Raw genomic sequence first — 14,311 nt, forward strand, 5'->3', positions numbered from 1 at the left:
GCGAGCCACATACTGTACTGTAATCTGCTTCCTACTCGCAGAAGGAATAACACCTACTGAATCTTTTTCTCAAATTAAAATGGTTTACAGTGAAGGTGTTATCAACAGAACGAATATGTTTAAGTGGTGCATGGAGTTTAGTGGAGGCAGAACAAATGTTCATGATGAACAGAGGCATGGAAGACCTCCCAATTTGACTCATGAGTGGTGCAAAAAATCAAAGAAACTGTTTGTGTAGACCACTGATTGGCAGTTGATGAAATTTTTGCAATGTTTTCACAAATTTCCAGAACACTCTTATGTGACACACTCACAGAAATGCTAGGATACCGGAAACTGTGTGCAAGATGGGTCCCGAAACAACTGACAGATCAGCATAAGAAAAATTTGGTCGATAGCAACTGCAAGTTTTTTTAGCAAATTTGAATTTGAAGGTGAGAATTTTCTGAGCTCTACTGTGAATGGAGATGAAATGTGGGTGGCTTATTAAACGCCCGAGGCAAAAAGTCAGTCATGACAGTGGTATCACACCAATTCCCCACATGCCAAAAAATTCAAAACCACAATTTTTGTCAAAAAAATCATGGCTCCATTGTTTTGGGACTGAAAAGGCATAATTTTGGTCAAATTTCTGCCTCATGGGGAGACTATCAATGCACAACAATATTGTGATACCCTAAAGAAACTCAACAGGAGCAATCAGAACATCAGGAGGGGAATCTCAAAACATCAAGAGGGGAATACTGATGAGAGGAGTGTGCTAGTTGCATGACAATGCTCATTCTCACGTCTTACCCCCCCATGGCACTCTTGCACTAATTTGGCTGGGATGTTTTGAACCAGACCCCCACATTTTCCTGACTCAGTAACTTCAGATTATTATCTTTTCACTTCCCTTTAAGTCATGCATGAGAGGAATTAAATTTTAAACCTACAAGAAGGTGCAGGAAGACATTCTGAAGTGGGGAAAGAAGCTGGCAGAAGAGTTCTTTGAAGATGGCATAAGGAAGCCTGTGCCATGGCTCTCCACCTGCATTGAGCCTATAACAAGTCACCTAGAAATGACTGATACCATGTACACTAACAATTCTTGCATAGTTTAAAATTATCTCAGCAGTTTCACTAAAAGAATTCATATGATTTTGTATAAGGTATATTATATTTCAGGCTAAGATGTATAAAAAAGAAATTAATGTGTTACAATCAATATGTACTAACAGTTAAAATTACTCTTCTTTTAAAAATAATGGAAATTATGAAATTTATGGCATACTTTAAATTCATATTATTAATTGCACAATCTAACACTAATTTTCAATTTTATTTCAGGATTTATATATAAAATAATGATATAATTTGGTAAAGATTCTTCTCTTGTCGAGAAAGTTTGTAAACTCTTTTGCTTTGTAAACTCTTTGGAATAATTTGAACACCGCAGAATGTAATGAGTTGCGGGCATGCATCTGATGGAAACGCACGTATTTTGATAATCTTGCCTCTAATAATGTAATTTGTGGTGTGACAAAAATTGAGATTGTGAAGACAGTGTGGTATAGAAGAATGGGATAAAATAAAAGGTATTTACAGCAACAGGCAAATCTTCATCATTTATTTAGTGCAACAAGAACCTGTAAGGTCAAATCAGAATTTTCAGCAACAAGAATGTACTCCTAGACACAACAAGATTCTGAGCCACCACCACCACCAACAGCAACAACAACGAGATAATCAAGATAAGTAAAAAAGGTTCTTCTTACGTAATCTTACTCCTCTCGAAGTTTTCAAAATTTGTGCAAAGAATGAGAACTTTAATAGTGATGTGTGGGAGGATAAGATTACAAACCACATGGTGATTATGTGGAAAAATAGGCAACAAGTGTATCAACAATATTCTGTAATCTTTTTCAAATAAATTTTTTTCTAAAAAAAAAATATAAAAATCTGGTAAACTTACTTTCTGAAAACGCCTCCTATCTGCACGCACCATCCATGGTGTCACTGGCTACATGCATATCAGTCAGCCTGCCTTTACAGGCTGTACTAAGGCCAAGGGCTACTGATGCTGCCAGTCTCACTGGGCGCCAGATGCATCTCTCTCACGCCAGTGTCAATCACCGGGAATCTGTCGCAGCCTCACACGCATCACCTGGTGCCTGCCATGTGCTAGCCACATCTCCATGCCAGGTCAAGACCAGATTGGAAAGAGCACCTTACACTGTGTTGTTATTAACCTTGTGCAGCAAACTGTTGCAGATATAACTGGGAACGCTATTTCTTCCTGTGTCCTTGCCACCAAGTAAGCACACAAAACATATTATTAACTAGCGAAAACAAAGTGAAACATCTTGAAAGTAGTGAGGTTCATACCACTGGCAGAGCATATGCTTTGTCCTTCTATGGTAATCAGAGGAATTCATACCTATGACATCTAGCAGCTGAGAGCATAAGTAGGGTGTCACAGAAATTTATTTGCTGGATAATGAAGCCACTTGGAGGAATAAATGTACACAACTGGTAATACCATGCTCTGCAGTAAGTTTACTCATAACTGGCTAGGTCAGAGGAAGGCAAGAGATATCACCTATAGTGGAACTTTGCCTCATAAAGAATTGTGGTGCTCGACCCATCACTCAGGTTTAGCACAACTTTAAAGTTTTTTTTATCTAGGAAAACATGAAAGAATATTGCATGAGATATAGCATTTGCTATAAGTGAATGTCAAGAATTCACCATTAAAGAATTCCATACTTTATTTGTTTCTCTTTTCATTTTGAGCTTGTAAGGTACAAGGGTGGTGAAAAGTTCTCGGAATCACCATGAGAGGTCAGTGCTAGCGCAACGAGTTGTTCACGTGATACTCATTGGATTGTTGCCTCTTGGAAAAGAGCTGTGGTGGTGATGTGGCTTTGTTGTTGTTCCCGCATACTGATTTGCGAAGATGGAAAAAATTGAGATTCGAGCAGTGGTTAAGTTCTTCGTAAGGAAAGGTATGAAAGCAAAGGACATTCATGCTGATTTCCATAATACACTGGGGGACTCTGCTCCGTCATATTCACCTGTTGCCAAGTGGAAAAGTGAATTTAAATTTGGTCAGGAGAGCTTAGATGATGACCTGCACAGTGGTTGGCCAAGACGTGTCCCTACTCCAGAAATCATTGCAAAAGTGCACAAAAACATCATGGAGGATCATCAATTAAAAGTGCCTGAAATTGCTCATGCTTGCCAGATGCCATCTGAAATGTATATCACATTTTAACTGAAGAATTAGAAATGAACAAATTATCTGCAAGATAGGTGCTACGACTCTTGAGCTGGATCACAAATGCATGAGAATGGATGTATCAGAACAATGTTTGGCCCGTTTTAGGAAAAACGAACAAGATTTTTTGCGCCAGTTTGTGACCACAGATGAAACTTGGGTGCACTACTATACCCGAGACAAAACAACACTCAGAGCAGTGGAAACATGGTGATTCTCCACTACCAAAGAAAGCAAAGACATTGCCTTTGGTAGGAAAGGTCATGGTATCAATGTTCTGGGATGCGAAGGAGATTCTGTTTGTAGATTATCTCCCCACTGGGCAAACAATTACTGGAGAATACTATGCTAACCTCCTGGTCAAATTGCAACAAAATATATGCAAAGAAAGGCCACGTTTAGCAAAGAAGAGAGTCATCTTCCATCAAGAAAATGCACGTCCACACACGTGTCGTCCCCCTGGCAAAATTACATGAACTCAGGTATGAATTGTTGCCACACCCACCTTATTCACATTATATGGCTCCGTCAGACTTCCATCTCTTCCCAAAACTGAAAATTTTTCTTGGTGGATGAAGAGTCACTTCAAACAAACAATTGTTAGCAGGAATTGACAACTATTTTGCAGGCCTGGAGGAAACTCATTTTCGAGTTGGGATCAAGGCACTGGAACGCCATTGGACCAAGTGCATTAATCTACAAGGAGACTACATTGAAAAATAAAAAAGTTTCAGTGATGTAAGTACTTTTTTTCTACTCTGTTCCGAGAACTTTTCAAAGCACCCTCTTAGGATGTCTTTATCTCCTGCATCAGACACAGCATTTCAAACAAACCTGTAATTTCTGAAGTTGTAGCAATATGTGTAGTTACAATAAATTTACAGTTCAAATCATAATAAAATACCCATTGTTTTAATTTCAGTCTTCTTGTCCTTGGAATTTTCTTACATTTATAATTTGTCTGAAATATTATTGTTGTAAATCACTCAGATACCTCACACATACGAATTTAAATGCAATTTACATAATGGAATCTGATATGTCTATTGCTCCAACACACATATTACAGCAATTTACTGACATACAAATTTTAATGACATGAACAATGAGAACTTGTTTTTACACAAGATTCCTTCCTTAGTAATAGATTACATTGTATGCCAGACCACAAGCAAATCCAGGTTTCCGCTTTTCATTGATAGCTACCTGAACTGTCCACAGGAGCTTGAGGAACACATTGTAAAAGTCATTCTGCTTTTATTAATCTCTTATTTTTACATGCTTCCAAGAACCTCTCCTCTAATTTCTGCAGACTAGGTGGACTCCCCAGTTCAAGCATGGTCAAGGTGACAGCTTTAATGTAACATAAAATTTCATTTCATACCAGCCACTAATGCAGAAAGAGACAGACCTTTCATTACAAGATCTAATCACATGTACTGCAAACACAGAGCCTTTGAAGTCTTACAAAATTAAGTACTTAGTCAGACAGACATTAAAATGATTAGTAATCTTTATCAACTGTTTTCTGGTAGAAGTGAGGAGCTAGTTCTTCGAGCCATGAAGGATCAATAACAGTCAGATCTCTCATGTATGCTTCATTTGTGTAAAGAATTTCACAATATAATAACCTGGAATAAAAGATAATAAAATATAAGATATGTGAAAAAGTACATAAAGAAAATGTTACTCAATAACAAAACATGAATGAATATTTAATAGAATTTTTTCATTAATGAAATAAATTCACATTTAAATTAAAAGTCATATCTGTCCTTGCTCCGATAGCAGCTCTATGGAATGACCAATGTTTTATACCACAAGTTATTCTAATGTCATTGGTAATGAATCTAGTACCAACAACAAAAGCTGTAGTAGTAGTAGTAGTAGTAGTATGAGAAATAGCAGCAACAACAACAGTGAAAGAAAAAAGAAAGAAAGAAGTTATAGAATAGGATGATGTGAAATACTACAATAACCAATAATTACAAGAAAATATGACCTGATGAACTTAGAAAACACCAGCCAGTAAATTAAACATATCTTTATGAGCATTTTACTGTAACACCACAAACCATGCAGTACAACAACTGACCAAAGAAATGGTTAGATGTTACACAGCCCACTAAAATAACTTAAGAGAGGAGACTACAATAACAAATCTGACTTATAGGATGTTTACATTATTATTTTGTCCAGCTTGTTTGTTGGACATATGGCAATCTGGAAATGTTGTCATCAATTTTATTAAGTAGCAGCTCAAGTTACATTAAAATATATGTATTCATATCCCCAAGTTTGATCCCAAGACTATAATCAGTGTTCAGTACTGAATATAAAAACAGACATGAGTCTTAAAATGAAGCATTAGCTGCTGTACATAGTGTAATTATGAATAATGTTGCACAATAACCTATCATAAGTAAAATGTATATCCATACAGACAGAAGCCCTGTTGTGAGTCTGAGGACTCAGGACACACTGGGGAATGAAAGAAGTTGTTGCACTTCTTGTTGTGATCTGCAGTCACAGAATAGTTTCATGCACCACTCAAAAATAATCTGGCCCATGCAAGCCTCTACATCTCTGCATTATTACTATAACCAACATCTAAACACACCTCTCTCTCCCTCTCTCTCTCTCTCTCTCTTTCTCTCTCTCTCTTCCCTCTACTACCAAACTGATGGTTCCTTGAAGCCTCATGATATGTGCTTTAAACCAATTCTTTCTTTCACTTAAGTTGTAGCATAAATTTACTTTTTCCAAATTTGATTCATTTCCTTTGCTCTATTGCTTGCTCAATGTACAGATGGTGTAACATCAGAGACAGGCTACAACTTCCCCCCCTCTTCTCAATTATAGCCTCAGTTTCATGTCCTTCGACTCATAACTACTGTTTAGTTTCTGTGTAAGTTATAGATTGCCTTTTTCTCCCTGCATTTCATTCTTGCTATCTTCATAATCTCAAAGTGTGTATTACAGCCAACAGTATCAAAGGAAGTCTCTAATTCTACCTGTTGCCATATTACATTGATGATAATAAGGAACTGTTCATAAATCAGAATTTCCCTCAACATCAGTTGATTTCAAATGTGTGAAATGGACAATAGTGAATTACAGGTGACCATTCTGTTGACACTTGAATGCAGAATGGGCAATATGGGTGTGTTTGATCAGGGGCTGATTGTGGGTACCAGATTTAAGAGACGCTCTACCTCCACAGTCTTGCATTCACTGGAGTTTATCCTCATGTCAAGATTGTATTGTGAGTGCCTCTGTTATGGAAAATTGTCACCACCAGATTCAACTGTCATGGACAACAATTTGCTGATGAAGGGGGAAGGGGGTGATTTCAATTTGGGTTAGGTTAGTGTTTTTTAACGTCCCGTCGACAACGAGGTCATTAGAGACGGAGCACAAGCTCGGGTTAGGGAAGGATGAGGAAGGAAATCAGCCGTGCCCTTTCAAAGGAACCATCCCGGCATTTGTCTGAAACGATTTAGGGAAATCATGGAAAACGTAAATCAGGATGGCTGGAGACGGGATTGAACTGTCGTCCTCCCGAATGCTGATTTCAATTATTGGGGAGTTTAACACATACTGGTCGCTGCACTTAAAAACTACAGGTGTGTTGTGATTTCCCTAACAGTTGGCACTTGAAGACTTTCTGAGTGTGGCTTTCCTGATAGTTACTTCATGACACATTATTTCTGAGCATTGACAGCTTGAAGTTAGTAGTTCATTCTTTTAATACTCTGGAGAGCTGCTAAATGATGTTCCAGCTTCCAAAATGTGCTACATGACTTGAAAATCATATTACAGGCATAATAAGTTCCTTCACATTCGTTGTTGCACTGTGCTTCCATAGTTGTCTTGACTGCAAAAGTAAAACAGGGGACAGTTTGACTGGTAAAGAAACTGTGAGGCTGCTTGAAGAATCTGGTTCTGAAATTATGATTATGGTTTTGAAATCACTGACAGTATTTCTGAATCACACATCAATCTGCTTGAATCCTTCATCTTATAAAGAGAAGTCACACAAAGAAGCTGAAAAAGTTTACAACATCTGGGGGACTGCAGCAGTACTGCGGCCCAACTGGAATTTGTTAACAACGATTAGTTGAGTCACAGTGCAACAACATACTTGTCACTTCAGCATTTGATGAGTGTAACAACCAAGGTTGCAGATGTCACTTATGTAGCAAAGGTTGCAGAAGTCACTTATGTAACAGTGTTCACTACATGCCGTAATGCACAGAGATTAGCACAGGCACATAAAACCATAGCCAGACAATGAAAACCTGGAGGGCGATTGCCTGGAATGCTCAGTTATGGTACACATTGACACATGTACACACTGTTGACATAACACCATGAAGGTAGTCGGTGGAATTATTCTTGAGGGGGGATGATCACACAAAATGAAACTGACCCCTGATACACCTGCCATCATCTCTCATTGGCACACCTACATATTCGTAAAGTAAGAATCTGCTTCAGTTGTAATAAAAATTTATCTGCTTAACTGCACAATCAGTTTCAGAGCATTAGAGCTCCATCCTCAAGTGCTAAAAAGTATATAGACAAGAGAGGAAGTCCATGCAAGAAGTTATGAACAATGAGATAATCAGTAGAAAACTTCCATATTTCAATGAAAACAGTCATACAAGCATGGTGGGTGGGCCGTCAGTATGGAAAGACAAGCTCATGTCCTCCCACGTGTAATGGACTGAAAACCACAATGCATTCAACAGCCAGCGACCAGAAGGCAAAGTGCCATGTAAAGAGAAAATATAAACACCAGTTACCCTACAAGCAGCTAGCACAGCACACCAAGGCCAACAAGGAACTGCATAGTTCGACCTTCTGAGGGCCTAGGAGGGCATGACAATGCATACACTGAACATATTAACCACTTCGAATTGCAGACAGTACCGAGAAATTATGCAAACAAAGGGCTGCCTTGTCTGTCCATTTACAATGTGTTGGAGTTAAAATAAATACATTAATCTTGAGCAAAAGAAGAGGAGGCTCCTATACCTACACAAGATACAAAGTAAATAAAACTTTACAGATAACATGTAAAAATCATAATAAGCCTGAGTGTAATAATATGGGAGACAAGAGTAAAATAATAATGAGAAAAAGAGAGTGGGGGAAGGGGGGGGGGGGAGTGTATAATGTAGACTATATGTGTCATACATAAAGAAGTGGCACCATATACAAAGATCGAGTATGAGGGAACAAATGTGAGAAATACATTCGGGATGAATACTACAAAAGTCAGAAACATTGTGAGAAGCGTGTAAGGTTGATGCAGGGAAGGTTGTACCGAGAAATAATTGTTAAGAGAAAAGTTCAATACATTAAGCCATTTCTGAGTTAATTCACACTGAAGTTAACCAATCACGTCATTGTGCAAGCAGATTCACATGGCCCACCAGATACAATTAATGTCAGTTGTTCTGATAGCGTGGATGATAGTGCACCAGACTGCTCAGCCTTTGGCTTGGGTTTGATCTTTACTACCACCCCATGTGCAATTTTTGTATCACATCTTGTTCAGCTTTAGAAAACCAAACAAAGAACACATTTGGTGACACCACCTCTGGAGGGCTGCTTGAATTTGTGTACACAATGGCCTGATTGGCTAACTTCAATGCTAACTAACTCAGAAGTGCTGCAAAATATGCAATTTTTTCTTAACAATTATTTCTCAGCATAACCTACCATGAAACACAATTACAGACTTTTCAGACTGTTTCTGACTACTTTGTATACAAACCATGAATGATAGGTGGTGGAAATGTTATAAACACTGTAGGCATTAGAAGTACCACATTTTGTAGTGATTTGAGAATGTCTGCATAAATTCTAGATCCATTCAGCCTTACGCCGTCTCCAACACACGATATTTTAGATGCGAGTGGGAAAAAGGAACCCTATCTACCGCGCATCACCAGTCTGTGTGTGCAGGTCTGAAGTTTGTCGCGAGGAGACTGTAGACATGGCGGTCGAACGACACTTGTTAGTCGATCTGTGGAAGTCCTAGTGAAAGCACACGGAAGAACCAAGGAACTTCTGTGTTATTCTTTGATGTTTTGTAATTGTGACTATAGTTAGTGACAAAAGAACAGTTGAGTTGAGAAAGACTTTTAAGTAACTCTTAACACAGACTTGCAAGAGGCAGAGACATATTTATGTTTTCTGTGGTTGTTAAACCAACTCTGTTGTAAATGTATCTTAATTGTGTCTAATGTGAGACAACACAGAAGAAGTAGTTTTTAGAGACTGAGGTAGCCGGCTATCCAGAGAAGAAGATCAGCTGTGCATACCACGTAAGTCAACACATGTAAAAGAAGTGGGATGGTTGCAATCCAACTTCACACATTCTTCTCATCAAAAACGTTAGAATTTGTGGACTATTATATACAGAATAGGCCTGACGGTGTGATGTGTATAACTAAGCAAACCACATACAGTGTCAAAACTAATATATTTATGTAAGGGGGGTGTTTATCTGTACATCCACGTCGTGTACCAGAATAACAGTTAAAAATGTGTGTGTACCATAATGTAAAAAGGCAGCATGTAAAGTATTCATATGTAGTAAAAGGAACTGGTTAAACATTGGTCCCCATCTGAGGCACGTACATTATGACTATCTTAAAACTATTTAATGATAAATATATAATGCTATTCACATGCAGAATGATTGTAATAATGGTGGAACACAACCATGGAAGCTTGAAAAATTAAACCTGAATATGTGGCATTAGCATTTGAGGAACTAATAATTATTTAAAAGAAACGTGTTTGACTGTAGTTTGTTCACTTAATGTGGATTCTGCATTGTGGTTCAGATTATACAGGTTCTCAATTTCTTCTAGCAAGTTGCAATCTCTGGCTGCAGTGGAGAATGCTAAGATTTTCATATGTCAAGTATCAAATGCTTGTGAGACTTAAGATGGTTAGTTAAGGTGGATTTGGAGTTGCCTAAATCTTGGTGTTCTTTAAATCAGATAGCAAATGTGTATATTGTCTGGCTAATGAATAGACAATGACAATCATTGCATTTAATTTTGATTACACCTGTCTGCATGTATGACTTATTATTACAGATTTACAAGTTAATACTTCATGAGACAATGAGAGAGTGATGTATGCAGAGAGATGGATTTTGAGTCAGAATGGAGACATCTGCAGTTATATGTGTACTATTTTACAGTCTGTGACCACTGTTTGCTTCCCAATTTATATCACAAGTGCAGCTAAGTCCTTACATTTCATTTTTAACTGCAAGCATATTGAAATGAGCGGTTAGTTCCTTTATATAGTTTATATAGATAGTTTATACAGATTACAGTAACCATATTCTCCTTAATGTTCAAGCAGTTTCCCTGTATCCTTCATTTTAGCTACTGAATGGAATGCTAACAAACAGTAATGACAGTTCATAATTTATGTACTAGTTAGAGGATACATATTCTTTTTATCTCTAGTTGCTTGTAGCATCATTTTAGACTATTTTCTTCTTTATAGATACTCAATGATGATGTTTACATGAGATAGTGTGATGGATCTTCTTAAATCTGATAATATTATAAAATGGAAGATAAAACTACAACTTCTGACAAACACATTACATTCAGTTATGAATTTACAGCTGTTGCTACATTTTATGTAGATGTGATATGCAAACATAATGTTTGCAGATAATGATGTTTATATTGCAACAGAGGTAAATACCCTTCAGGATAGGGTTATCTAATGTCATCGCTTACCCAAAGGGGAAAGCAATACTCTCAATCAGTTTTCAGTGAGTTTTCATCAACACTTACTCCAAGAATCACTGTGAAGGTACTATTTATCACTGAGACAGTCAAGGTGTCAGATTGCTGGAACAGTGATGGTATAATTATTGTTAACTGTCACTCATGTATTGATTCTGTGAAGTTTATGTAAATTGCTGACATTATTTTATAAAAGTAATAGAGCATGGTAATTGCAAACTGATCATCACAAGCATGTGCGTCCAAAGAAATTTATGCAGGAGGGGGAAGATGGAAGTGGGAAGGAGGGAAAGGTTCTAAAATTGTTAAAGACATAGTATTGTCTTACTGTGATCAGCCATGTAATGGTACAATTGTCCAAACATGAAATGAAGAGGTGTATAAGAATTCTGTAATGATTAAATGATTATAAACTTTGTGCTTCAGATGATTTGGGGGGGGGGGGGCAGTAAAAGGATGGGGGGCAGGGGGGAACTCCTATGATCACAGGTGTGTTTTGTGAAAATAAAGTGCAATTGTACTGTCTGTAATTTCAATACTGACAATGTCATCTTGCATATTTTGAATTATTACTAATACTGTATCTATTTACTCATCAACAGAACTGCACCATATGAGGCATTAAGGTCAGTAATATTACTACTGTCTCAATACAGTTACTATTGAAAAGGAGTAATATCTGTTTTCCAGTACTAACCATTGAGGCTGCTCAAGTGTATATATAACAGATGTTGGATGTATGTTTAAGACTTGGTCCCCTCGTACAGTCTTATAAACACCAGAGTAGTGAAGATAGACAGCATTTGGGAAGAGGCCTGCCGTAATGCAACGACAAATCACTTCTGTGTTACCTGCAGGATTATACTACAAAAAATTAATGGTATTGTACAACACTAAAATGTCTTGACTTAACACACAAATAAATGCTTATACTCCTATACTACTACATGATAAATATGAGTTATTTTTTAATTGTGAATCTGCAATAGTCACAGTCATTTCATCATCATCCATAAGACAACTCATTGAAAATCATCTCATTTGTATAGCATCTAACTTATTCTAAATATAAAACAAGAAAGTGCTGGTAGATAGACACAATAAAAAACACACAAACACACACAAATTTCAAGCTTTCGCAACCCAAGGTTGCTTCATCAGGAAAGAGGGAAGGAGAGGAAAAGACAAAAGGATGTGGGTTTTAAGGGAGAGGGTAAGGAGTCATTCCAATCCCGGGAGCAGAAAGACTAACCTTAGGGGGGAAAAAAGGACAGGTATACACTCGCACACACACACATATCCATCCGCACATTTACAGACACAGGCAGACATATGTAAATGCAAAGAGGTTGGGCAGAGATGTCAGTCGAGGTGGAAGTACAGAGGCAAAGATGTTGTTGAATGACAGGTGATGTACGATGGGCAGCAACTTGAAATTAGCGGAGGTTGAGGCCTGGTGGATAACAGGAAGAGAGAATGTATTGAAGGGCAAGTTCCCATCTCCGGAGTTCTGATAGGTTGGTGTCAGTGGGAAGTATCCAGATAGCCTGGAGGGTGTAACACTGTGCCAAGATGTGCTGGCCATGCACCAAGGCATGTTTAGCCACAGGGTGATCCTCATTACCAACAAATACTGTCTGCCTGTGTCCGTTCATCCGAATGGACAGTTTGTTGCTGGTCATTCCCACATAGAAGGCTTCACAGTGTAGGCATGTCAGTTGGTAAATCACGTGGGTACTTTCACATGTGGCTCTGCCTTTGATCATGTACACCTTCCGGGTTACAGGACTGGAGTAGGTGGTGGTGGGAGGGTGCATGGGACAGGTTTTACACCGGGGGCGGTTACAAAGGTAGGAGCCAGAGGGTAGGGAAGGTGGTTTGGGGATTTCATAGGGATGAACCAAGAGGTTACGAAGGTTAAGTGGACGGCGGAAAGACACTCTTGGTGAAGTGAGGATTTCATGAAGGATGGATCTCATTTCAGGGCAGGATTTGAGGAAGTTGTATCCCTGTTGGATACCTTGGGTTGCGAAAGCTTGAAATTTGTGTGTGTGCGTTTTTTATTGTGTCTATCTACCAGTGCTTTCTCGTTTAGTAAGTCACAGCATCTTTGTTTTTGATATATATTTTTTTCCCCACGTGGAATGTTTCCCTCTATTATATTCATATTATTCTACGTATACTGTTATAAGCTACATTTGATGTTTGTCTTTTTGGTTCAAAGAGAAACAACTGCATTGTTAGCTGTCCCAAGTGGAAGATGTGCTTTGTTGGTGCTCCACAATTTTGATTGTGAGAAAATGACATAGTGTCCTCCTTTGGTACATCAGCGTAGAAGGTATCACAAATATAGCTAAGAAAAAAGTCTGAAATTTGTGTATTTATTTACATGCGTAGGATAGATGAAGAGATAACACGAAAAGTCAGAAAAATGTATGAGGGAAGTGAGAGTTGTGTGAAAGTGGGGAGGGAACGTACTGCATGGTTCAAGCTGGAAAATGGGCTGCGACAGGGAAGTGCACTTTCGCCTTTATTGTTTATTATTGTTATGGATGAAATCCTACAGCAAGTATCAGATGCAATTGGAGATCATAAAATGAAAGCAGTGCTTTTTGCCGATGACCTGATGTTATGGGGAAATTGCGAGAAGGAGGTGCAAGAGCAGTTAGATGTATGGGAGGCAACGGCAGCACAATATGGAATGCATTTCTCTGCAACAAAAAGTGAAATAATTGTCACAACAAGGAAGAAGAATAGGCCAAATGTGGATATAACTTGTGGAGGGGAAAAACTACAAGTGGTAGAGAACTTCAAGTACCTGGGAAGCATGATTGAAAGTAAGGGGGGAAACGCAATGGAAATAAATGAAAGGTGCAGAAAAGCAGGGCAGTTCTACAAATGCATTAGAGGGCTTATTTGGAGCAAGGAGGTGCCACAGAAATCCAAGGGAATTATATACCGAACCTACTTTGTCCCCATATTGACATACGGAAGTGAGACATGGGTAATGCACAAAAGCGACAAAAGTAGAATACAGGCTAGTGAAATGAAGTTCCAGAGGAGCAGGTTGAGTGTAACAAGACGAGACAGATTGCGAAATGTGTATGTGAGGGAAAGACTAAAGGAGGAACCAGTACAGGACAGGATAGAAAAATCAAGACTGCAGTGGTATGGACACATGAAGAGAATGGATGAGGGAAGAATTCCAAAGAGGATGTTTGATCTGCAACTGGAGGGGAAGAGGCCCAGAGGAAGACCA

At 38.3% G+C, this 14,311-nt stretch overlaps 1 protein-coding gene across 3 annotated transcripts in view; it reads right to left on the reverse strand.

The window, feature by feature from the left end:
- Positions 1–1,419: 1,419 nt before the first annotated feature.
- The window catches only part of LOC126262263 (probable ATP-dependent RNA helicase DHX35), a 233,149-nt gene continuing 220,257 nt past the window's right edge, over positions 1,420–14,311 (reverse strand). For 2 of the 3 annotated variants that reach the window (XM_049958758.1, XM_049958757.1), the window contains exons 13-14: positions 11,750–11,903; positions 1,422–4,890 (exon numbers count right to left, since the gene is read on the reverse strand). In XM_049958758.1, the coding sequence (XP_049814715.1) occupies positions 4,764–4,890; positions 11,750–11,903 (281 nt within the window). In that variant the 3' untranslated portion in view covers positions 1,422–4,763. Of the gene's footprint in view, positions 4,891–11,749; positions 11,904–14,311 lie in introns of all 3 variants that reach the window. The other variant, XM_049958759.1, reaches the window with a different exon arrangement.

The sequence above is a fragment of the Schistocerca nitens genome, chromosome 6, assembly GCF_023898315.1.
Source record: "Schistocerca nitens isolate TAMUIC-IGC-003100 chromosome 6, iqSchNite1.1, whole genome shotgun sequence".
Lineage (NCBI taxonomy): Eukaryota > Metazoa > Arthropoda > Insecta > Orthoptera > Acrididae > Schistocerca > Schistocerca nitens.